The sequence below is a fragment of the Xenopus laevis genome, chromosome 2L (assembly GCF_017654675.1).
Source record: "Xenopus laevis strain J_2021 chromosome 2L, Xenopus_laevis_v10.1, whole genome shotgun sequence".
In the NCBI taxonomy this organism is placed as follows: Eukaryota; Metazoa; Chordata; class Amphibia; order Anura; family Pipidae; genus Xenopus; species Xenopus laevis.
Window position 1 is genome coordinate 109744349 of NC_054373.1, and position 24775 is coordinate 109769123.

A 24775-nucleotide genomic window follows, 5' to 3' on the forward strand; every position below is an offset into this window, starting at 1 on the left:
CAAAATGCATCCTCGGGCCCCAAAACAGACCATGTTTTAGAGATGTCCCTATGAAAGCACAGCTGATACTAGCACTAGCTTATTTAAACCTATAACATTGACAGTGACTGATCATGACTAAGATAGGTCTGGGATAGCTAAAGAAAAATACATTCAAGACTGGAATGGTAAGGAAGAGACAATTTTCGGTAACATTTCCTACTAATTTTCCAAACCAAACTGAATTTTTACACCTTTAAAATGAAATTTAATGGAGAAATGTACTTAATATTTGGTATTGCACTAATATCACATTAAAGCTGGAAACAAAAAAGCAGAAATATCAAGGATTTTTTGGTAGGAGAGCCCAGTGCACAATGCTTTTTCAGATCAGAGAGCCCCTCCTCCAAGGACAGGAAAAAAGACCAAAAGGCACCCCCAACCCGTTACCCAGTGTTTTTGTTTCTGGTCTTCTAAGGACTGGTAAGTATGTTGTCTGGGGTTCAGGATTCCTGGTATGCTTTTTCTGCCCAGCTGGGTAGAATGGGACAAGTAACTTCCACGCCCTTAAAGGAACAGTTCAGTGTGAAAATAAAAACTGTGTCAATAGATAGTCTGTGCAAAATAAAAAATGTTTCGAATATGGTTAGTTAGTAAAAAATGTAATGTATAAAGGCTGGAGTGACTGAATATCTAACATAATAGCCAGAACACTACTTCCTGCTTTTCAGCTCTATAACTCTGAGCTAGTCAGTGACTTGAAGGGGGGCCACATAGTACATATCTGTTCAATGAGTACACAATTGTTCTAGGGGCGCCCCCATTGATAACACTGCTTAATCCTAAATCGGCCAAGGGCACAATATCTACTTTGTATAGAAAAATCATGGGTGTCCTTGAAAGCAACTCCCATCCAATCTAGGACAGCGTGGGAAGAGGACTTGGGGGTCCTCACAGATGAACAATGGGATGTTTTTCTCAAATCACTAAACAAAATTTCCACTAACCCCAGGCACAAAATTCTACAATTGTATTTGATACATAGGGCTTATTAAACTCCTCTGCGGCTGCACAGAATAAATCTCGACCTTTCCCGTTTAAGATGTGGGGACTCCACTGGTACCCTGATGCATACACTTTGGTCCTGTCAAGACATACAGACATATTGGGCTCCAATACTGGAAGTGTTATCCAAAGTGGTGGGCCTAAGGTTGGACCCTGAACCGTTGGTTTGTCTAATCGGGATTCTTTTAGGTCAGCAAATGACCCCCGCCATAAAGAGTCTTCTAAATAAGGCCTTATTTCAAGCTAGACGACTGATCTGCATGAGCTGGAGGGCAAATAAGTCACCATCCTTAGATACATGGGTTAGTAACATGTCCAACGTGGGTACACAAGAATTTCTGATAAGTAAAAAGAATGAGCAATTGGTAAGATATCACAGAATCTGGACCCCCATGGTTGACGAAGTTTCCCCTAACGCATATTCAATTACCTTAATTCACCCTAACTCTGTAATACAATGCCACAATTGTGTATCACCACCGCATTTGCGGGTTTATGGTAAACAACTCACTAGGTTTGTTACAGGAATCATTGCTATATATTCTACCAATATATTATATGTACTGTGCATTGTTAAGTGAACTCTGTGATGTACTACATATACCAACATTGTGTTGTTGTACTCGGTTTTCCCGTTTTTATTGCAAATAGACTTATCTGAAGAAAAGAAAAAAAAAAAACTGGCTAAATGCATAATCTATGCAAAATAAAAAATATTTCTAATATAGGTAGTTTGGCACGAATGTCATCAATAAAGGTTAAAGTGACTGAATGTCTAACATAACAGAACACTACTTCCTGCTTTTCAGCTCTCTAACTCTGAGTTAGTCAGTGACTTGAAGGGGAGCCACATGGGACATACAGTATCTGTTCAGTGAGTTTGCAATTGATCCTCAGCATTCAGCTCAGATTCAAAAGCAAACAGTTATGACCCATGTGCCCCCCCTCAAGTCACTGCCGGTAACTAATTAGCGGAAACCAAGAGAGCTGATAAGCATGAAGTAGTGTTCTGACTATTATGTTACACATCCAATCACTCCAGCCTTTATACATTAATTTTTACCCAGTTTAAACAATTTCTTTAAATGGGTGGTTCGCCTTTAAGATAAGTTTTAGTATGTTATAGAATGGCTAATTCGAAGCAACTTTTCAATTGGCCTTCATTTTTCTTTTATTATAGTTTTTGAACTACTTTCCTTCTGACTGTTTCCAGCTTGTAAATGAGGGTCACTGACCCCCATATAAAAATAAATGCTACTTGTTTATTATTCACATTTATATTCAGTCTCTCTCCTATTCATATTCCAGTCTCTTATTCAAATCAACACCTGGTTGCTAGAGTTTGTTGGACTCTAGCAACCAGATTGCTGAAATTGCCAAAGTGCCATCAGCCTGAGGGCAACGAGTAATTATAATCTCAGGAAATCGAGCAGATGAAATGTCAAATTTTGCTCATATCTTTGAAATGTTAAAACAAACAGGAAAATTATTATAGAAGAACACAAATGTATCCAAAAATACATATACACATGACCACTGCAAATATCCTTCAGGCAGAAGCAATAAAAGAAACAGACATGTTTTAATTATTCTATTAGCCTTTAATGTGTTAGAATTTGTACATAATACCCAGTTTTAAACTTTAGGACAGATCTAATTTAACACATCAGATCATTAAAAACAAGCCAAATAACTGGGTCTGCCATTTGCATCGTTTCATAGTTTTGACAAGGCCAGCTAGTGTCAAACACATTTTGTTTCAAAAGCATAAAAGAATCATTTGGTCTCTACTTGAATTAAATTACACAAAACATTTAGTGAAAAGCAACAGTGTGCTGAGAAGCAAACCAAACTTTTCCACTGTTTTCTTAAACAACAGTACAATTTTAAGCATAAGATTGGAGTCTATTGGGATGGATATAGACCTAGCAGCCGTTGCCTTGGCAGTGTGTCAATGACATTTACCGGTAACCAGGTCCTGGCTGAGCGTATCCCTGACCAAATGGCAGACGATTGCGAGCATAAGGATTAGGGGCACTTGGGGGTGGGGTTACAGTACTTCCAGGGGATTGGGTAAATCCTGGCCTAGGCTGATAGGCACCTGGTTGGTTTGGAGCCATTCCAGATTGGGAAACTGGTGGCGGATTGTAGTTTGCAGGCTGAGAGGCTTGTGTAGTGTAAGTCTGTGGAGGGTATCCTCCAGCCTGGTACTGCTGAGGCTGAGGGGGTTGTGAAACCATTTGCTGTTGCTGCCCAGGGAAACCTGGAGCAGGAGTCTGTGCTGCTTGCTGATTGTAAGCTGGATACTGAGTTTGTTGTTGAGTAGTTTGCTGATTGTAACCTGACAAAAACAAAAAAATTTAAATTAAAAAATAAATAGAATCAAGCATGACTTCTGGATAGGTTCACGTTATTTGTTAAAACTAAGCGAAAAATGTTGTGTTTAAGAGAGAGGACAGACAACCAGCATAAGTTAGATACCAAGTTTTTATACAGACTGAGTCAGTTTATCCCAACGCATAGTTAGATTCACCAAAACAGCTGGCAGGATTACATTTATGTTCATTACAAAAAACCAGCAAGACGGAACTGATTGAACGAATTTGTGCCTTTAGATGGCAAAAATTAATTTCATCTGTAAGCTCCATTGAAACAGTGGGGACCATACAGCCAATGTAATGTATTGAGAGTAGGCTTAGCTTGGTTGCTTCCTCAAAGGTTTTTATCATCCAAGGTTTTGGTTAAACTCTCCAATTAAACCTGTTTCTTACCAGAATACTGCATGCCGTAGGGTTGCTGAGGTTGGGCTGGAGCTTGGGGCTGACCTTGAGGAGCTGGATAACCAGCAGGCTGCTGTGGATACTGTTGATATATCTGGCCTACAAGAAAAAAAAAAGAAAAACAAGTTTTTACTTTTACCTATGAGGGTATAGGAATTGCAAGAATGTGCATTTTTAGTCATAGTTTTAAAGTATAGGCTTTGTATCAAGCAAGTGAATGGATTTGTCCAGCCCTGCACCAAACATGGTTTGCACAAAGAGGGAGTCAATTCGTTCAAAGTCCCAAAAAGAATGGTAGGTAGTGACCACTCAATGCTCGTCCCCACGCACTGACCAAGAACGCTGGTCCTCTCAAACCCCAAAGTCATCAACCCCAGCGGCCGCAGGAGGACAGAGAATCCCCTGAATAAGTGCACAATGGCTCCCATGTCTATAATCCTAGCTGCTGGACATAGCGGAATGATTACTTGAGGGCCTGGGAATAAATGTTGCCCACAACCCCTAGCCCTGAGACAACACCACAGAAACAGTCGACACTCAGCCCAGGACACTAGAGATATGGAGAGTTATATTGTTTACTCTACAATTACTATGGTTTTTTTTAATTATATATGTTTAACACTAAGTTGAAATGTTGTGTAAATAAGTAAATAGGCAAACCTTCCAGTGGTATAAACGTCTACACCCATATGTTATTTCTATACAGGAAACCCATTTTACCAGAAAGTCACACCCTAGGCACTTCCTAGGCTCTTCCCGCAAGAAGAAGCATAGGGGGTAGCAATTCTATTACACAATAACTCGCCTACTATAGTAACGGAAATTGACGCAAATATGTTTCTCTCAATATAAATTATATAAATATATATATATATATATATATATATATATATATATATATATATATATATATATATATATATATCTCTATCATCATCATCATCATTTATTTATATAGCGCTGTCAAGATACGCAGTGCTTTACTGCAGTTATAGCAAACAGGGAATAAATGGTGGATAACAAACAAGGATTACAGAATACAATAGGGTTAGAAGGACCTAGAGATTAGAGTTTACAAACTAAAAGGTTAGGGTACAATTGAGACATTAGGATTATATAAACATTTTGTCATTTTTGATACAGCAATGATTAATTAAGGTACATCAAATAAGCCTCTTTAAACAGATGGGTCTTTAAGGAGCGCTTAAAAGTTTGGAAAGAAGGGGAAAGTCTGACAGCTTGTGGCAGAGAGTTCCAGAGAAAAGCAGAAGCCAGAGAGAAGACTTGTAGACGAGAATGGGCAGAAGTGACCAGAGGAGAAGTGAGGCGAAGATCAGAAGCAGAGCGTAGGTTTCGTGAAGGAGTGTATTTGGAAATTAGAGATGAAATATAGGGAGGGGTTTCATTATTAAGGGCCTTCAATGTGAGTGTTAGTAATTTGAATTTGATTCTAGAAGAGATTGGGAGCCAGTAAAGGGCCATACATATGGGAGCAGCTGATGTTGAGAGGCGAGCTAGATGAATGAGTCTAGCGGCCGCGTTTAGAACAGATTGGAGTTGTGAAAGGTGACTTGTTGGAATACCTGTGAGGAGTAAGTTGCAGTAATCAAGGAGAGAGATAATGAGAGACTGAATCAGTGTTTTAGTTGATTCTGAACTGAGATATGGTAGTATTCGAGCAATGTTGCGCAGTTGAATACGACAAGATTTTGCAAGTGTTTGAATGTGTGGTGAAAAAGACAGATGAGAGTCTAAGATAACTCCTAGGCAGCGTGCCTGTGTGGTGGAATGAAAGGTGGTCAGATCTTGACCCTCTAGATAAAGCTATAAGGTGGATTTTGGCCTGATGTATGATATTGTGGCTTTTCCTTACTAAATATATATTATATAGAAAAGGCTTTTGACTCCCTTAATTGGGAGCACCTCAATGCAGTACTGAATGTATTAGGGATAGGGGAACCCTTTACTACAACAATATCAACCTATTATTTGAACCCCTCAGCTACCCTGAAACCCTCTACATCCACACAACAAACTATAGAAATACAAAAAGGCACGACACGGGTGCCCACTGCACCCAGCACTCTTCGTCTTGGCAATGGAGCCATTGGCCATATCAATTAGGCAGAACCAACACGTTAAGGGCTACACTTACTGCTTACCATCACACAACCCATAACCACGCTACCTAACCTACTTAAACTGATTCAAGAATTTACAAGGGTGTCAGGACATAATCAAGATAAGAGTGAATTTAGTGAAATGTCACTAAACTTATTGAACTTAACTTTGAATTTCAAATGAGGGAGAAGTACATATCATATTTAGGTATACGCCTTACCCCAACATTAGAAACAATGTATAAATTCAATAACCCTCAACTCTATAGGGGATAGGGAGAATAAATTGTATCAAAATGATGACCCTGCCCAAGTTACAATATTATTTCAGGACTCTGCCCATTGCCATTCTATAGAAGGATCTAGTGAGCTTTCAACAAACAATCATGGCTTTTGTGTGTGACAATAAGAGGCCAAGGATCAATAAAAAAAATTATGTTCCTCCACAAAACAAGGACTGGGAGTACCAAACCTGTATCATTACTACCACCCATACATGGAGGATCCCAAGCATCCTTGTGGGTGGATATAGAATCAAGCCTAGTAAAACCGGCCTCTCTGTTAAGCTTACTGTGTCACCCAGTATTAGGCACAAAGAGGCACACTGTATGCTCCAGTTATGGGACACAATAAAATTCAAATATCGGTTGGCATCGAAACCGTCTGGGATTATCCCAATACAGGGAAACACTCTTTTCTCCCGGGACAAACGGGCAAAACTTTCAGATGGTGGAATAATCAAGGGGTCATATTTGCACATCAATTTACAGACCGAAACAATCCATTACTACTACCAGTGATCTTATGGAAATACAAGGTCCCCACTACCGAAACATATCTGGTAATACAATTGGCACATTTTGTCCATCAATTATGGAGCAAAATGATGTATCTCAGACATCTATGGAAGGCATATACATGGTCTCCCTGATGGGTATGCACACTCTGTCTGCCATATAGAATTATCTAAACTATGTAAATAGATCAGAGAAACTTCAACATATGTTGCACTGGGAACAGGACCTCGGAACCTGGCTGAAAAACTATCAAACAATTTTCAAAAGGAGCTATAATGTAGCTATCGTGGAAACTTCACAAGCTATTTCACAGAGCATATTATGTACCAGAGTGGATTCACCGCATATATTCAACCACCTCACCTCTCTGTTTTAGGAACTGTCCAACAAAAGGAACAGTATGGCTTATATGGAGGACTGACCGGTCACTCAAAGCATGTGGACAGAAGTTGCCACTGTCCTCTCAAAACTTTTCTATACCCACATTGAACCTTGACCTAAGGCCATACTCCTGGGACACAAACTAAGAGGCATAAATAACACAACATATATGTATGGCAACAAGGATCCACACAGCTGCACAATGGAAGTCTAATTCTCTCCATCACTAAAGTCCTGGATAAAAGAATATACACATGCTAAAGAACTACTCAAATACCAATTAGACAACCAGATGGAGAAGTACACAGGAATATGGGACACTTGGATATTAAACAGAGAAACCCTCATCTCTATTTGACCATCAACTTGGCAATGGACAGAGTTCCCCTCCCCTTAGTTATTAGTTTGGTAAGGTGCCATAAATAATTTTTTTGTGGACATTAGACTGAGCATGAAGTTTCAATATGTTTGGACCCAAAGAGCACCATGCACTGTTTTCTCTTAGACTATTTTTTTTCTCTGCTCCTGTTTTCTTCTCCCTTCTACCCTTTTCTTTGGTATTACAACATGTGATAAATATGTATGCAATTTATCCTGTGACGTTAAAAAAAAATAAAAAACGGTTTAAAAAATAAAAAGTTGACAAAAAAATAAAAATACAATGAAACATTGTTCCTTTGAAATTCATCCCCCTTTAAACCAAACATCTGATTAGACAAAAAACTTTTCTGGAAATATTTATTTCAGTGGTAATTTCTTCAGTTTACTATCTATAAATACAACCCACACTTACATTATTATTAGATTACAACTGTTCATTCTGGCCAGCACTCATTTAGTTCCAAAATGTGTGTCTTTGTAGCAAGCCTTTCCAACACACAGTATAGCAGAGAACAAATAAATACAAACTTCCATAGGTACACACGGGTATGAATGTGTTAGTAGAAGACAGCATCCTAACCTTCAATCTGACCTGCTTGCTGCTGGGCTCCTGGGTATGATGGCTGCTGAGTCTGAGCCCCTGGTGGATGCGCAGAAGAGGAAGAAGCAATGCTGTCTGGAGTGCTGGAACGTTCTTCTACTGGTGCACTAGGAGGTCCTGGGAGGGAAAAAAAAAAAAGAGCGACGTGAAAAATAAATTAAATTCTGCATGTACCACAGCCAACCCCTTGACAAAATAATTTTAGTGTTAACATGCACTAGCCATTAAATAACAACAGGATCTCTCTCTAACCCTGGCATCTCTGGCACTGGCTAGCAATTCTTACGGTTGTGTACCAGCCCTGTCATTTGCATTATCTAATTAGTTTCTCACAATCCTATTTTAGTGAATACATGATCCTATATCTTAAGATCAATGTTTTAGTCCTTAACAGAACTTTTATCAAGGATGAATATGGCCTTGTCAGGATACTACAGGCTTCTTTTTATGGCATCATAATTTTAGTCACTTCTAACCATGAGTTTATTGAATTGAATATGTCAGCAATGTGGTCAGTAATGTAGAAAGAACCTCACGGCACACAGGTCTGCATGAAGTTTTCAGTGATTTATTGAAGCGGAGTGCACTGCAACGTTTCGGGGTCACCCCCTTTGTCTAGCATGCTTGACAAAGTGGGTGACCCCGAAACGTTGCAGTGCACTCCGCTTCAATAAATCACTGAAAACTTCATGCAGACCTGTGTGCCGTGAGGTTCTTTCTACATTACTGCTTTGGGGGGTTGCCGAGCCTCCACCCACGTGCACCAGGCACATCTTTACTTATCGACAAGGTGGGTGTGCTAATCCACACTACATTGACTGGAGCAATGTGGTCAGCCCACTAATTAACATACCAGTGACTTGCTCCTCAGATAGTCCAAATGCAGACATGACATTTTTGTTGATTTCATCTGGGTTCTTCAGCGGATCAAAAGCAGACATGCTGGCAGCCATAACTTGGGTAGATGGTTTCACAGAGGAATCTGGGGCAGGTGGTTTCTCTTCCCTGCCATCCACAGCTTCTGTTTTAGAGCAGATATCAAAATCATTTATATCTTGGGAGTCACAGATGACAGCAAAAACCTTAAAGTTGTAAGAATTACCATTGTCTGGAATGCTAGACTGTATTCCAGGTTCTGCAGGTGGTTCAAGGCAGTCCAGCAACCGATTGACTTTGTTGCGTAGTTCTATCAACTCCCTACGGAGATACTTTACTTGACTAGATTCCAATGGTCTTGGCTGTCCATTTACTACAAAGAAAAAAAGACAAGGTCATTATATAGACTACCTTTTGGCACATTTATTAGTGATACAAATAAAAATGAACTTTTCAACTTCATGATTTATTATTGTTAAATTATATAGCAATAGATCATACATGTGGGGGAACATGTGCTTAGAAACATAGGGGGAAAAACAATTGCTTAGAGGAAAAGAAGCAGGAGGCCCAGCTTTTATTACAGCAGGAGAATATCTGTTGATACAAAGAGGGAAGAGAGAAAGAAAGAGTAAAAGAAGAATGAAAGGATAATGGAATGGAAGGTGATCAGGAAAGCAGATATTTGTGCATCATTTAAACCAAATTCTTTATCACATTATCTGATTTTAAACATTTTAGTTAAAAAAAGAGAAAAAGTCATATGGACTAAAGTGAAGGAGAATATGGGTCCATGGAAACCAGCAACATCTCCCTGAGTGACACAGCCGGCAACAGTTATGTGACCGTGTGCAGTGTGAATGAGACTCAACAATTAACATGAGCAAAAGACTGAAAGGCAGCTGGCACCAAACAACTGTGCTAAAGAATACACAGTACAGGCATATTACAGAATTGGTCCCGTGGTACAATGGTTAATTAAGAGACATGTCTCTCCATAATGCTACTGCCAGACTGTAAAAACTGCTGCAAAGAGCTGCTTGATTCCATTCCTCCACAGCTTCCCATATTATCCAGTTTACTTGCAGTTTGCTGCATCTTTGGTCTGATATGTTCCCAATTCACTCACCCGCTAGGGAGCAATTTTCATTGGATACTCAGCTTATAATTAAACACTGGCCAGCAGCAGCCAGAGAGCCATCAATCCCATTTAGCAGTTTAAATTTAATAACATCTTTCAAACGATCTGAAGTGGAGAATGAAAATGGAAAAGAATCCAGAAGCCCAATCTGAGCAAGTTTTCTTTTAACATTTATTTGTCTACATAGCTTTTAAATATTATCTCAATTGAGAAAAGCTAGTTTCTGGCATGCAAATAAATGCATATTTGCACTGTTGGTAGGCAATGAACTCAGATTCTTGTTAAAACTGATTCTGACATACCAAAAACAAAGCTTGTGTAAATATTTCACACTATTCTACAGTGCCATTTGATGGCAGTTGTAACACCAGTGCCCTCTAGTAGCAGGAGCTGGAAACACACTGAAAAGCTATAACTCACAGTAACAAAGAATGTGACAAAGTACCAGCTGGTTTATCTAGTCTGCCCAATAAATGCTTCATTTGAGTTTTAGATCCTTCAAATCACTTTACATTTATTCCATATGTGTTTGAATTCTTTAAATGAATTAGTGGCCACCACATCTGCAGGATTTATCACCATGTTTGTTAAGTGTTTCCTTATGGGCACCTAATGATAAACACTGATTTCACCTTCTGCTGCGGCAGGATGAATCTGTACTTTGAGGGGACGTGCATATTTGGAGTAGTTCTTTTGTTTCACCCAAAGTGTCTACTCCAGATGCATGCTGCCATGATGAGGCACAGGCAGGTACAGGACAGTTGCTTAGTATGAACATTATCTAGGTTATGCAAATATTGAGCAAATGTCCTTGCATGTGTGAGATACAGCAAGATTTCCCACACCAACTGCTGGCACCTATTTTAGATTACCACAGTACTTGATGGGGGTGGGAGGGCAGCTTTGGAGAATTAGAACTGGTCTCCTACCAGAATGCAGGACTTTTCACCTTGCAGGTGCCCTGGGTGAATTAAATTATAACCAAAAGCTAGGATTGCCAAATGGCTGGTATTTTACCAGTAAAAATGATGCTTGATGTCAATTAATAGGATAAGAAAGATTGCCCCAGTGAAGTTGATAATAGAAAATAAAAGGAAAGACCTAATGTGGACATGAGTAAATGTACAGGTGCAATGAAGAGTATGTAAATTAGCCAAAATCTTGAAAGTGCCGGGTACAATATAATGCTATGCCTCCAATGATATGCCCAGTGAGTTCTTGTTACCCCCACACTACCATTAAAAGACTATTGTATGCCAAGTGTGTTTCTGTTGCCACTCTTGAGTACGATACAGACAAGTGCAGAGGCTTCAACACGGAGATATACTGCTCCAAATATTGAATTTAAATATATATTTAAATAAACATTTAAATAACCAACTGCCCACTGCAGAATCCATGGTCACTCTTTATGTCATGTTAACAAATCATAGTTTCGTGTCAGAATCATTTTGGGAGCTCTACACGGATTTGAAAATTATGCCAGAATGTTCTTGCCACCAACCTGGCTTTAAAAGTTATCGAAATGATACACGTTAACATTATAGGCTCATTGTCTTTCACATATACAAGACAGCTAAAATGATATCACTATATTCAGTGCTTTATTGCTGCCACCATATTATGATGCCCTACGCTGCATTTTATTTGCCCAAGGGTTGCTTGAGACTCAAGAGTGTGGCATGCAAATATGGACACCACCTATATTCAGTTTGCAAATGCTAACCTCCATATCCAGTTATCCCATCGATTGATTGTATTAGATTGCCAGCACTTATGAGCAGGACCCTCCAATCTTGTTATTCAGTAATCCCTGTATGTTAAATTACTTTATGACCCGGTTAGTTATAAATACATTTAAACAGCTGCATAACTTGCCGTCATTTTATAAATCAATTATGCCTTAGGCATAGAGGTGGAGCAAGATATCACTGCTCTCCCCACTTTCCCCCAATGCTCTTAACCATTTAATTGTGTAGCCAGGGCATGGGGATGGACATCAGGTCCCCCATTCTGGTGCACAAACAAGATTCTGAGATGATGCAAGGCTTGCATGAATAACAGTGTCCACAAAATGGCTCCTGCCTGTTTGCTATAATTATGAGTTCCCAGATTGATGGTAACGAGATTCAAATAACTTATACAGTGTAAGTAAAGTTCATTTTGCTGGACTAATATGATAGAATAGGATTTGAAATCATTTATTACAGAGTCACTCGTTTCAGCGAGTACCGAGTACCATACCGATAGAGCCACTTTTTTAATACACAAGCCAGAGTACATACTTACCAAAGAGGGTGAGCTTTAATATTCTACTGCATTGTATGGCAAACGACAAATCGGAACTATCAAATATTGTTATAAGATCTCCATCTGAAAACATATAAAAACACAAAGTAAGAACTGAGGTCATGTTTGCTAGGGCAATTTTACTTGGAAAGCTTCAAGTAGAGCACAATATACTGCCTTGAAAAATACTTGGTATATTGCATTAGCTGGATTTGATTACTCTTTAGATGAACTTCCAATGGATTGCATGGTTTAAACTTCATGTGATTATGACCTGGACCTTCCATTAAGAGTGCTCTATGGGATATAACTGCACAGATATAATTAATTGAACTCAGCTCCAATGAGTTAACTGATGCAGGGGAGTTATCACATATAATGCAGGAACTCCAGTTACCACAAAGAAATGCTGTCAGGAAACATCCCAATTGGTTAGCACAGACACAGATGCCAATTAGTAACACCTATAGTGGCTGCCTGAGGGGAACATTTGGTAGAAGTTGCATGGTTAGCTTGTATTTGAAACAGAGGATGATTATTTCTGTTTTTTTATTTACTTCATACAAATTATTTGATTGTTTCAGTTTTACTGTACATCCCATTTATAAAAACAGGATACAGTTCAGCAATATATTAGCCCCTGTAATGCCATAACACTCATGATTTCCAGGGTGATTTTTCCTGCACACACAAGTGATGTATATGAAGAATATCTGTGCTACTAGTGCCACCATGTGGAGAAGCCCATTTTTTTCTGCAGGATACAAACATCCCAGTTGCATGATGATGTGGCAAGCCATTAAATGTTTTGGCAAGCCCAATCAACATGTAGAAATGTTTTAAACACAGTAAGCCTGAAACATATAAGTTGGAAGAACACTGTGTTCTAGTGGCACTGTTGGAAAATGAGGTCTAGAAAATGTGATACTGTATAATAAATGGACACACATGCATTTTGAAGCTGGTAAACAGACAGGAACGCTTTTCTTTAACAAAGCTATTTTCTTTAACAAATGTGTTACAAAATATTGTAGTACAGTATGCTTTATGAAGTATTGTTATGAAGTATTGCAGAGAAAATAGCCTCCAACTTAAGTGTGAATATATATATATATATATATATATATATATATATATATATATATATATATATATATATATATATTCAATAACATATTTGCGTGTGGTAAAAGTAAGTGGATCGTGCTCTCAGACCCTTGTGCAGCAATAACTGCAACTCAACTCTTGTGGTAAATGTACTGCACATCTGTATGGCGGAATGGGTGAAAATTTCTCCATACAGCTACAGCTTTAGCTCTTGGATGTGTGTGTTTTCTCACATGAAAATCTTTTCCATAACATTGCAATTGGATTAAGGTAAGGACTTTGACTTGGCTGTAAGTGTATAGAATTGTTGTCTAGCTGCATGACCCACTGTCTCGAGCGCCGGTTCACGGACAGATGTCTTGACATTTTCATGATATAGTTCGGAATTTTTTCCCATCAATGATGGCAAGCTGCTCAGGCCCAGATGCAGCAAAACATGGCCAAACTTTCAAAAGAATGCAGCATTTTTCTTTCTCCAAATGCAACATTCCTCATTTAAAGGACAAGGAAAGGCAAAAAAATAAAATCCCATTTTTACTTTCTTTAATGAAAAAGAAACCTATCTCCAATATAATTAAAAAATGTGTACCGTTTTTATAAGAAACCTGACTGTATGCAGTGAAATTCTCCCTTCATTTACTGCTGTGGATAGGAATTGTCAGATGGTCCCTAACTGCTGAGCAGGGAAACAATCATACTTATGAACAGCAGGGGGAGCCCCCGCCTTACTTATCAGCCATGCAGGATTCAAGCAGTTTTGTTTATGACAATCCCTAAGCAGCCCATACCACACTGAGCATGTGCAGGGTCAGGGAAAGATGTTTAACAAAGTTACAAGATGACAGCCCCCCGTGGCCAACTTTGAAAGCATAAATCATTTGTTTGATTAGGCTTTGTGGTGCAGTAAGTTCATGCTTATATTTAGTATACAAAATACAGCATTTTTAGCCTCATTCTATTTTAGACTTTCCTTGACCTTTAAGCCAAAAAGTTTTATTCCGTCCACAAAATATTCTTACAGTATCCTTCTGGTTTGTCCACAATCCTTAAAAAACTGTAGAAGTCAGCAATATTTTTCCTACCCTGCCGTACACAACATTGCTGTTGTTTTCTCCTGATGGTGGACTCGTGAACCTCAACATCTGCCAATGTGAGACAGGCCTTCAGTTGCTTAAAAGTTATCTTGAGTTCTTTTGTAACCTTTCGAACAATTAGACGACTTTTGGAGTGATCTTTGATGGTTGACCACTTCTGGGTAGGATAACAACGGTCTTGAATTTTCTCCATTTGTACACAGACTGTCGGAATGTTGATTGGTGAAGTCTTGTCTTTTAACTTTTCCAGCTTTATGGACATCAACAAATCTTTCTGAGGTTCACAAATGTGTTGTATATGTGATCAGGCTTTGCCCCCATTCTTTTAATAAACATGGTCTCTCACTCACACCTGATTGTCATCCCATTGACTGAAAACACCAGACTCTGATTTCACCTTCAAATTATATGATACCCCTAAGGGTTTACTTACTTTTGCCATACACGGATATGTTATAGCATCATTTTTTTTAATAAAAACATGGCCAAATATATGTGTTTCATTTGTTTACCTAGGTTTTATTCATCTACTTTTAGACTTAGGTTACATACAAGATAGGGTCTGTTGATTTGTCTTAAGTTGAAACATATACATTTACTTATTAAATGCAACTTAGACAGATGTTTGTCTTAACATAGTATTTAATTTTTACCTTTCTGTGCTCTGCAGTAGACAATACATGCCAGAGGGGATTTGGGCAGGTTTATTAAAGCTAAATGGTAATAAAGGTCAAGCAAACCACAATATGTTACTGTGATAGCGCCCCTATAAAATATATTGGATCTTATTGTCAATGATTATCTGACACCCAACTCCTGCATGAAGACAGAATGAAGAGAAACAGATGCTGAGAGAGGAATAGTGAAGATAAACTTGATTATTTCAGATGGGTACATAATTTAATTATTGTATTTAGAAAGTTTCTTATTTAAGTATGCTGAAGCTTATATTCAATTCTCATTATCGTGATAGTTCACCTTTAACCTTCAGAAATGCAGGAGTAAAGTTATAGTTCCTTCAAGTGAATACAATCACTGGGGGTGCCTAACTTTTGGCACCTCCCAGCGATTGTTGACTTTTGTAAGGGTTCTGATCTTTTTTGACCAGTTTAACAAGGGTAAAAAATTGGCAACTATATATTTATATGTTAATTTTTCAATAAGGATATCCTGCCTCCCATTAGGATACAGGCAAACAGGACATTTTGCTGCCAGTGCTTGATCTCCTCCAGGGTGGTCGAAAAACATTCAATGTTCTCTTCCCACTGGCATTAACTAAAATTGTTAGAAAACATATACATTGTGTATTAGCCCAGATTTGCCGTGCGAGGCAATCTCAGATACTATGGGAAGCAGAGCCAATATGTATGCTTTACAACATGTGTACTTGTGCCCTAAACCTTTTTGACTGTATTACTCAAGAGGGGCAAACACACGAGAATACCAACAAAATTACATACTTTCTCAGGCTTCAAGACGCTCATAATTGGTCTGGTTGTATATGTGGAAAGTACAGTTCTGCAGAGCTCTACATGCAGAGGATAGAAAGGGTGGAAACAAAAACAATGACATTTTTTTAAAGGAAAACTATACCCCCAGAAGAAGGTACATGTCTATAAAAATATATTGAATAAAACAGCTCATATGTAAAACCCTGCTTCATGTAAATAAACCATTTTTATAATAATATACCTTTTTAGTAGTAATTGCCATTTTATAAAATAAGGGTTGCCCCTTGGGATCCTAGGATTCACGTTGCACACAAACATACCAAACAAACCATACATGTTAGGTCACATGAGCCAATTAATGGACAGAGTTATGTCTTTTGATTCCACACTTCTTCCTGTTTCAGTTACAGCTATAGTATTTCTGGTCAGGGGATCTCTGAGCTAGCACAGAGACCATCATGAAATGGTGGTTTAAGGAAAGAGATGTAAAAGGGCAAGATTTAATTTGATATATATACCAGTTTGGTAAGATTCTTTAATATGCCATTTAATTTGATATAACCTGTTTAAAATATTAATTTTGGGGGTACAGTTTTCCTTTAAAGGTGCATCTTGCTTCTCTGGTTCCAGCACGCTTTGACTAAACTTTAGTTAAAAAATGTAATGTTAGCTATGGACATTTTTGTTTTTTAGAAACAATTTTTTTCTAAAAGGGAGATTATGGGGATTAATGTTTCATCACAAAGAAGACAACTGGACTCTATACTCCCATAAGAAGTGGCAATGCAACCCACTAGAACTGGAAGAAAATAATTTTTACATTAGTAGTTACAAAACACAACTGAACTGTATCAGGCCCGGATTTGTGGCAGGGCCACAAAGGCCAGGGCCTAGGGCTGCAGAATTTGAGGGGCAGCATGCCGCCCAGCCGCATCAGGACTAGCTACTAGCACTGGAGATGCACATCAGTCTCCAGTGCTGTTCCAGACTATTAAGACTTGCGCGAGTGCATGCACAGGAAGAGGAAAGAGACGACCTAGCAGGGGGAGGCAGAAGGGGAGGGGACAGTGCTTGGCAGCAGCAGGGAGGGCGGAGGGGACGGCACCAGCAGGGGAGAGGGGGTGAAGAGCAGAGTTGGCCTAGGGGTGGCCAGTTTGTAAGTTGGGCCTGAACTGTAGCTTTTCATGCCCATTTAGTTGAAAACTGGCTCAGATATTGAATCAAGGAAATTTTTTAATGTAGGAATAAAGAGGATACTTATTGTGTCCCCAAGTAGCTCAAACAGCAAATTCTGAATACAGGACTCATTTTGGTTGCTGCTGGCTCAGCCTGAAAATTTGGCAAATAGTGTGCAGAAGTTTATGCAACATAATGGAAATAAACCGCAAAGATAAGTAAGAGGATACCAACCTTCATCTTTGTACTTGATGGTCACTTCATCATTAGTCAGGAGCTTTCCTCTGAAAACTCTCTGCATCATCAGCACCAACTCATCATAGGTAATGTCCTCATTATGAATTGGAATTCTTCGGATGTCTTCTCCCAACTGAGCTTTTATAATCAACTTGCCGCTTAAGTCCAGTTGTCCATTCATTGTGGGCTCCGTGGTGATTTAGGCAGCTTGAATTAAAATGTAAAAAGTATGAACTAAATGGCAAAAAATTATATATATTTATATATTTATATATATCTCATAAAGTTCCTGTGGGGCCGCACTCCGCCAAACTGTTTAAACTCGGGTGCAAGGTAAAAAAAGCTTACATAGTACAAAAAAAGACCAGCAACACCGATATACTTTGTGAAAAAATAGTTCAAGTGAAGGCTGTTCATGCATTTTCAATACACTTGAACTATTTTTTCACAAAGTATATCGGTGTTGCTGGTCTTTTTTGTAATATATATATATATATATATATATATATATATATATATATATATATATATATATATATATATATTATATATATATATATATATATATATATATATATATATATATATATATCTTAAGTCAACTGCAATTCATAACTATTTGGACTGGAGAACCCTACGTGCATTTTAAGGTTAGAACCTTATCTTGAGAAGAGGTGGTTTCTAGGGATGAGCGAATTTTTTTCGTTCAGTTTCGCCACGGAAATGAGGCCCATAGACCCCCATGGGAGAAAAAAAATGTTGCGCATCAAAAACAATTTGTCACCCATAGACTTTAATGCATTTCAGTGAATTTTCACATGCACCAAATTTTTGTTGAAGTGAAACGGGTCAATTTTGCCCATCCCTTGTGGTTTCTACTAATGAGGGCCGTAGAATGCATTTAATTAATTGGTCTTGCGCTGAACATTTTTTGACTGTTAATGAGAAACATGTATGGTTTGTTATTTCTTGCAACAAACAGGACAATTTTAAAATAAAATGCCATTTTACTTCCTGACTCGTACAAGCATGTACAAATCAGTAGTCAACAAAGAAACTTTGTGTTTGTGTGTGTCCTGCATGTTTATACTTTTGCCATTCACTCATTAAAGGAGAAGGAAAGGTCTTTTTACTTGGGGGTGGCAAAAGTTAGGCACCCCAAGTGATCGCATGGACTTACCTGAAACTCCAGGCCGGTGCACCTATTAGGAGAAAACTACACAAGCCCAGGATTCTTCTAGCGAGAACTTCGGAGTGACCGTCTTCTGGCTTCTTCTTTTTTCTTGCAGCTCCGAATGCGCAGTAGAACGAAAAGTCTAACTTTAATGGAAAAAAAAGTCTATTTCATTCTACTGCGCATGCCTCTGCCCTGGGAAATTTGAAGAAACAAGAAGCCGGAAGAATAACGTGTTGTGGTGATTGCTTGAAGAATCCTGGCCAGTGCAATTTTCTCCTAATAGGTGAACCGGTTTCAGTTAAAGGAAAACTATACCCCCCAAACAATGTAGGTCTCTATTAAAAGATACTGAGTAAAACAGCTCATGTGTAAAACCCTGCTTCATGTAAATGAACCATTATCATAATAGTATACTTTTTTAGTAGTATGTGCCATTGGGTAATCATAAATAGAAAATTGCCATTTTAAAAAATAAGGGCCGCCCCCTGAGATCGTACGATTCACTGTGCTCACATACAAACCACATGTAAGGTCACATGAGCCAATTAACAGACAGAGTTCTGCCTTTTGCTTCCTCACTTCTTCCTGTTACAGTTAGTGTTGTAGTATTTCTGGTCAGGTGATCTCTGAGGCAGCACAGATAGAGTCACGAAATGGTGGTTCAAGGCAAGAGATGTAAAAGGGCAATATTTATGTAAATATATATTCCAGTTTGGTAAGATTCTTTAATATGTCATTCAATTTGATATAAACTATCTGTTGCTTAAGTATTCATTTTGGGGGTATAGTTTTCCTTTAAGTACATGGCACCCCCAAGCAAAAAGCTCTTTCCTTCTCTTTTAAGGTGTTCTATGGAAAACATTTATGCATTAATGAAAAACAAAAGTTGGTTTGCTGTAGTGCACTTTAAAAAAAAACAAGGCTGTACTACTAGTCTGGATTATGATACCTTTTTATTACATGTTGTTGTAACATTGTTAAATTAGGTAAAATTGGAAATATTAGCAGCATACTTTGTGCACAAAGGCTTATGAAATTTGTGGTTTAAGTGCCATTAAAAAATACAAGAGAACAAAAAAAAATCTTAATTTTGTTCAATAAAGTAGTTCACATTACGGAGAAATGTGAAGAAGCTGCAGTCACTGTGAAGCTGCAGCTGCCAGACCCACTAAAACCAAATCTTTTAACAGATTCTCAATACCAAAACAGTTGCTAGAGCCACCAGATGATTTCTAGCACCTGCATAGGCAACTACTACTTGCCACATTATTGTTTAAGTATTGCTGCATTATTCTGTTTTAGCAGCAGGTGTACACAAGTAAAGATGGTGCTACTAAATGTCTCATCTTAATTTTTTGGAAGTAGTTGCAAAATACCTGACAACATCCTCTAAAATTTTCAAGTATGAGGGTAAACTGTAGGTGACTTCCTGGGGAATGGGGATCTATGAACCATCCTTAAATGACCTTGAATGGGATGTTCGGTTAACAATCAACTTCCAGCAATATCTGTACAATTTCAAACTGAGGCTCTTTTTGTATGGCTTTTGAATTATTGCATTGATTTGTTCTGTTCTGTAATTTCTCATTATCCCATGCCTAAAAGTTAAACCGAAGAATTAATAATTGTACATGAACACATAATTCAATGGTTTGAAGCTCAAAGAGAAATCACACATCTCTAGATCTCTAAGCAAGCCAAAAGCTAACAGATGATGTTTCCACAAAGAAAGGTAAAGCAGCTTTCCAGGATGCACCATTCAAACAAGTAAACATTAAATACTGGAAAGTAAATCAAACATAATGCATTACAAATGAGTGTCCTATTCTCAAATCTGGACCTATTATTATAAGTAAGCACCATTAAAATTAGGAAATCTAAAAATAAAGACATAGGCAGGCTAATCTATGAAAATTGTGGGTAGATCTAGATAAATAATGAGCCAGATTAGGAAATAAACAACAAATCTATTACATATGTGTGCAAACATTTTATTTATGTTTGTATTAGTCTTTAATATTTAGCACATGTCAGTCACCAGGTGAATTTTAGGATAGTTAGAGTTCAAGCAGAAAATTAGAGATCACCTTTGTAAAACTGTGTCCAGTGCTCAATCCTACAGTGGTAGGGTTCGCCAGGTCCTCTTAGTATTCCAAGTATTACAAATAAATCCACTGGAGAGCAGGTCAAGCTTCAGTGTGCCATTTATTTAGAGATGCATTAGCACTACATGTTTTGGACCTCTTGGGTCCTTCCTCAACTGTACCAGAGGAAGGACCCAAGAGGTCCGAAACCTGTAGTGCTAATGTATCTCTAAAAAAATGGCACACTGAAGCTTGACCTGCTCTCCAGTGGATTTATTTGTAATACTTGGAATTTTAGGATGGGTGGTTGTCAGGCTGTGTCAGTGGTATTGTATGACGGCAGATGCTGTGACATAGCATGTGTGGAAAAAAAAGCAGCTATAAATTCTGCAGAATTGAGATTTCACTCTTTTCTGCGAAGTTCTATGAAAAATAATCTAAACCCTATGCAAAAATAATCCAAACCGTATACCCTATGCAGGGACGTTTACTTAAGGCTCTTTTACCACTGGATTAATTATTCCACGTTCCTCCAATTAGCAGCATGCAGCTGAAGAACTAGTTTGCATCCCCCACCACCAGCAGCACACTTCCTGAATACATACTCTAGAAACTGAATGTACATTTGATCAATCAGGAAAAGCCAGACTGACGTGTCTGACTGGCCTCGTGTTTTTATATGGTCATAAAACTCCTGGGTAATTTATAATATCCTTATATTTTACAAGAGGGGGTACTTTATGCACTATATAATCTACAGTCTGGTCATGTCCCTATGGGACCAGACTGTAAATTATATCCTTATAAACGGTGCGTTCTGACATCAGAACAGGCCGTTTATAACAGGGGTCCCTGGCTGCCGAATTTGATGCAGCGCGTCCGAATTTGATGCTGCCGTGTTCAAATTGAACGCCGACGAGCCTGAATTGGACGCCGGCGCACCCGATTTGTAAACACCGGCGACCAGGATTGGATGCCGACCCCCTCTCAACATTTCACACAAAATGAAGATTATAATGCATAAATGTACCCCCCTACTGAAATTTATAAAGATATTAGAAGTCACCTCAGAGTTATGTGACCTGTATAAAAGCACTCGTTTGGTCACATAACATCTAAATTACAGTAGGGGGTACATTATCCACTAAATAATACACAAAAGCTATGAATATCTTGTAAAGTATATCCTTATAAACGGTGAGTTCTGATGTCATCAGTTATAAACGGTGAGTTCTGATGTCATTTCTGTCACATGACTCACTGAAATTTGTGTATTATAATAAAGTACCCCCAGTTGCAAAATATAAGGATATTAGAAGTTACCTCGGAGTTCCATGACCTGTATAAAAGCACTCGTGTTTTTATATGGTCATGAAACTCCTCAGTAACTTATAATATCCTTATATTTTACAAGAGGGGGTACTTTATTATATATATATATATATATATATATATATATATATATATATATATATATATATATATATATATATATATATATATAAAAACCCACTATTGGTGCACACGTGACCCAAAGGCCAACCGCCTGGGTGCAGGTCAAACGAACATGTAACCCATACAAAAAAGCCGCACTCCTAGGTCTTTGTCAAATACAAAAATATCCAAGTGTTTATTTATTCAACGTTTCGGCAACAATCCGCGTGCCGTCTTCAGGAAAGTGAACCCCATATAACAGTGCTCGTGCTTTTAAATGTGCTCAATGGCGCCAAAAAACCTTGGGTGACGTCATCATTGTGTGTCAAACCTGTCAAAAATGCCATACATCGTATCTACATGCTGAAAATAGGGCTACAAAGTTGCAATCTAGTGTTAATAAATAGTATTGTGACTATCCCATTAGTCACAATGTTTACAAGAAAGTGACAGAGAGAATGTGTGCCCCATGTTACCATCACGAGTGATGGTGTCAGTGCTCCAGTGCGGTTAAAAGCAAACATAACATACAGCCATCCGGACTCGTTATAACATAAGCTTGAAATAAATATAGGATGTTGTACTTGCCCCAGTAGGATCTAGGAAACAGGACGCGAGCTCCATTGTTGCCCATTGCTGCCGCTGTGCGCACCAGACACAGGCTGTCCGTAGTTCACCTTCCTACCGAATCCCCATCCAACGACTCATCTCGACGTGCTGCTCCCCTGCTCGTGTGCGTGCTAGGCTCCGCCCCCATCACCATGGGAACTGGACGCTCAACATTTAGGTGCGGTACCATAGGAGATTGTGTCGGGGCTTCAGGCGCATCAAGGGTAACCGGCATGCCTTACTTGCGTTACTGTAGGAGGGACATCAAGGGGCACCAAGTACTCCTCAGTGTCCCATTGATCAACATCACCTTATCTGGCCTCACGTAAACGGGTCCTGCCTCCCGTAATACCGTGTGCCAGGTGGTATGCTGGTCATTTCTACAGATCAACAGACCGTGCTCAATTAGTCCCCTTTCCCCTTATACCTGTCACCATCGCTCCACGTTACTGCAGTCGCACGGAGGTTCATGTTGTTCGAATCTACATATCGCCAGGAAACTTAGACAGCCCCGGTGTGCACAGTGTGGCCTGGGCCATTTTCCTTCTGTCCTCTCCTAGATCCCCTCTGGGGTTCCGAATCCACCTGAAAGCATAAAGAAAGACAAAAACAAAACCATCAAACATATTGCAGTAAGACAATATGTTTGATGGTTTTGTTTTTGTCTTTCTTTATGCTTTCAGGTGGATTCGGAACCCCAGAGGGGATCTAGGAGAGGACAGAAGGAAAATGGCCCAGGCCACACTGTGCACACCGGGGCTGTCTAAGTTTCCTGGCGATATGTAGATTCGAACAACATGAACCTCCGTGCGACTGCAGTAACGTGGAGCGATGGTGACAGGTATAAGGGGAAAGGGGACTAATTGAGCACGGTCTGTTGATCTGTAGAAATGACCAGCATACCACCTGGCACACGGTATTACGGGAGGCAGGACCCGTTTACGTGAGGCCAGATAAGGTGATGTTGATCAATGGGACACTGAGGAGTACTTGGTGCCCCTTGATGTCCCTCCTACAGTAACGCAAGTAAGGCATGCCGGTTACCCTTGATGCGCCTGAAGCCCCGACACAATCTCCTATGGTACCGCACCTAAATGTTGAGCGTCCAGTTCCCATGGTGATGGGGGCGGAGCCTAGCACGCACACGAGCAGGGGAGCAGCACGTCGAGATGAGTCGTTGGATGGGGATTCGGTAGGAAGGTGAACTACGGACAGCCTGTGTCTGGTGCGCACAGCGGCAGCAATGGGCAACAATGGAGCTCGCGTCCTGTTTCCTAGATCCTACTGGGGCAAGTACAACATCCTATATTTATTTCAAGCTTATGTTATAACGAGTCCGGATGGCTGTATGTTATGTTTGCTTTTAACCGCACTGGAGCACTGACACCATCACTCGTGATGGTAACATGGGGCACACATTCTCTCTGTCACTTTCTTGTAAACATTGTGACTAATGGGATAGTCACAATACTATTTATTAACACTAGATTGCAACTTTGTAGCCCTATTTTCAGCATGTAGATACGATGTATGGCATTTTTGACAGGTTTGACACACAATGATGACGTCACCCAAGGTTTTTTGGCGCCATTGAGCACATTTAAAAGCACGAGCACTGTTATATGGGGTTCACTTTCCTGAAGACGGCACGCGGATTGTTGCCGAAACGTTGAATAAATAAACACTTGGATATTTTTGTATTTGACAAAGACCTAGGAGTGCGGCTTTTTTGTATGGGTTATATATATATATATATATATATATTTATTATACATATATTTATTATACACTTATTCGTTAGGCATTCACAAAAACGTTGAAAGATTTCTTGGCAGCAAATGTCCTATTTTGACTGGGAAAGCTTCCCATACTATTGTTGTAGTATACAGGTAAGGGGATAAATGGATACAATCCTTTTCATTTTGGGGTTACTGGTCCTCAAAGCATGTATCAGTTATTACAAGAGAATACTGGAAAGCCTAACAGTGAGCTTTCA

At 39.0% G+C, this 24775-nt stretch overlaps 1 protein-coding gene across 3 annotated transcripts in view; it reads right to left on the minus strand.

Annotated features, from left to right (window-relative positions):
- Nucleotides 1-2624: 2624 nt before the first annotated feature.
- The window catches only part of tfg.L (trafficking from ER to golgi regulator L homeolog), a 55711-nt gene continuing 33560 nt past the window's right edge, over nucleotides 2625-24775 (minus strand). For 2 of the 3 annotated variants that reach the window (XM_041580992.1, XM_018245064.2), the window contains exons 2-8: nucleotides 17473-17682; nucleotides 12411-12494; nucleotides 9207-9353; nucleotides 8958-9125; nucleotides 8084-8221; nucleotides 3816-3923; nucleotides 2625-3385 (exon numbers count right to left, since the gene is read on the minus strand). In XM_041580992.1, coding sequence (XP_041436926.1) covers nucleotides 3006-3385; nucleotides 3816-3923; nucleotides 8084-8221; nucleotides 8958-9125; nucleotides 9207-9353; nucleotides 12411-12494; nucleotides 17473-17656 — 1209 coding nt within the window. In that variant the 5' untranslated portion in view covers nucleotides 17657-17682 and the 3' untranslated portion in view covers nucleotides 2625-3005. 3 annotated transcript variants of the gene reach the window in all.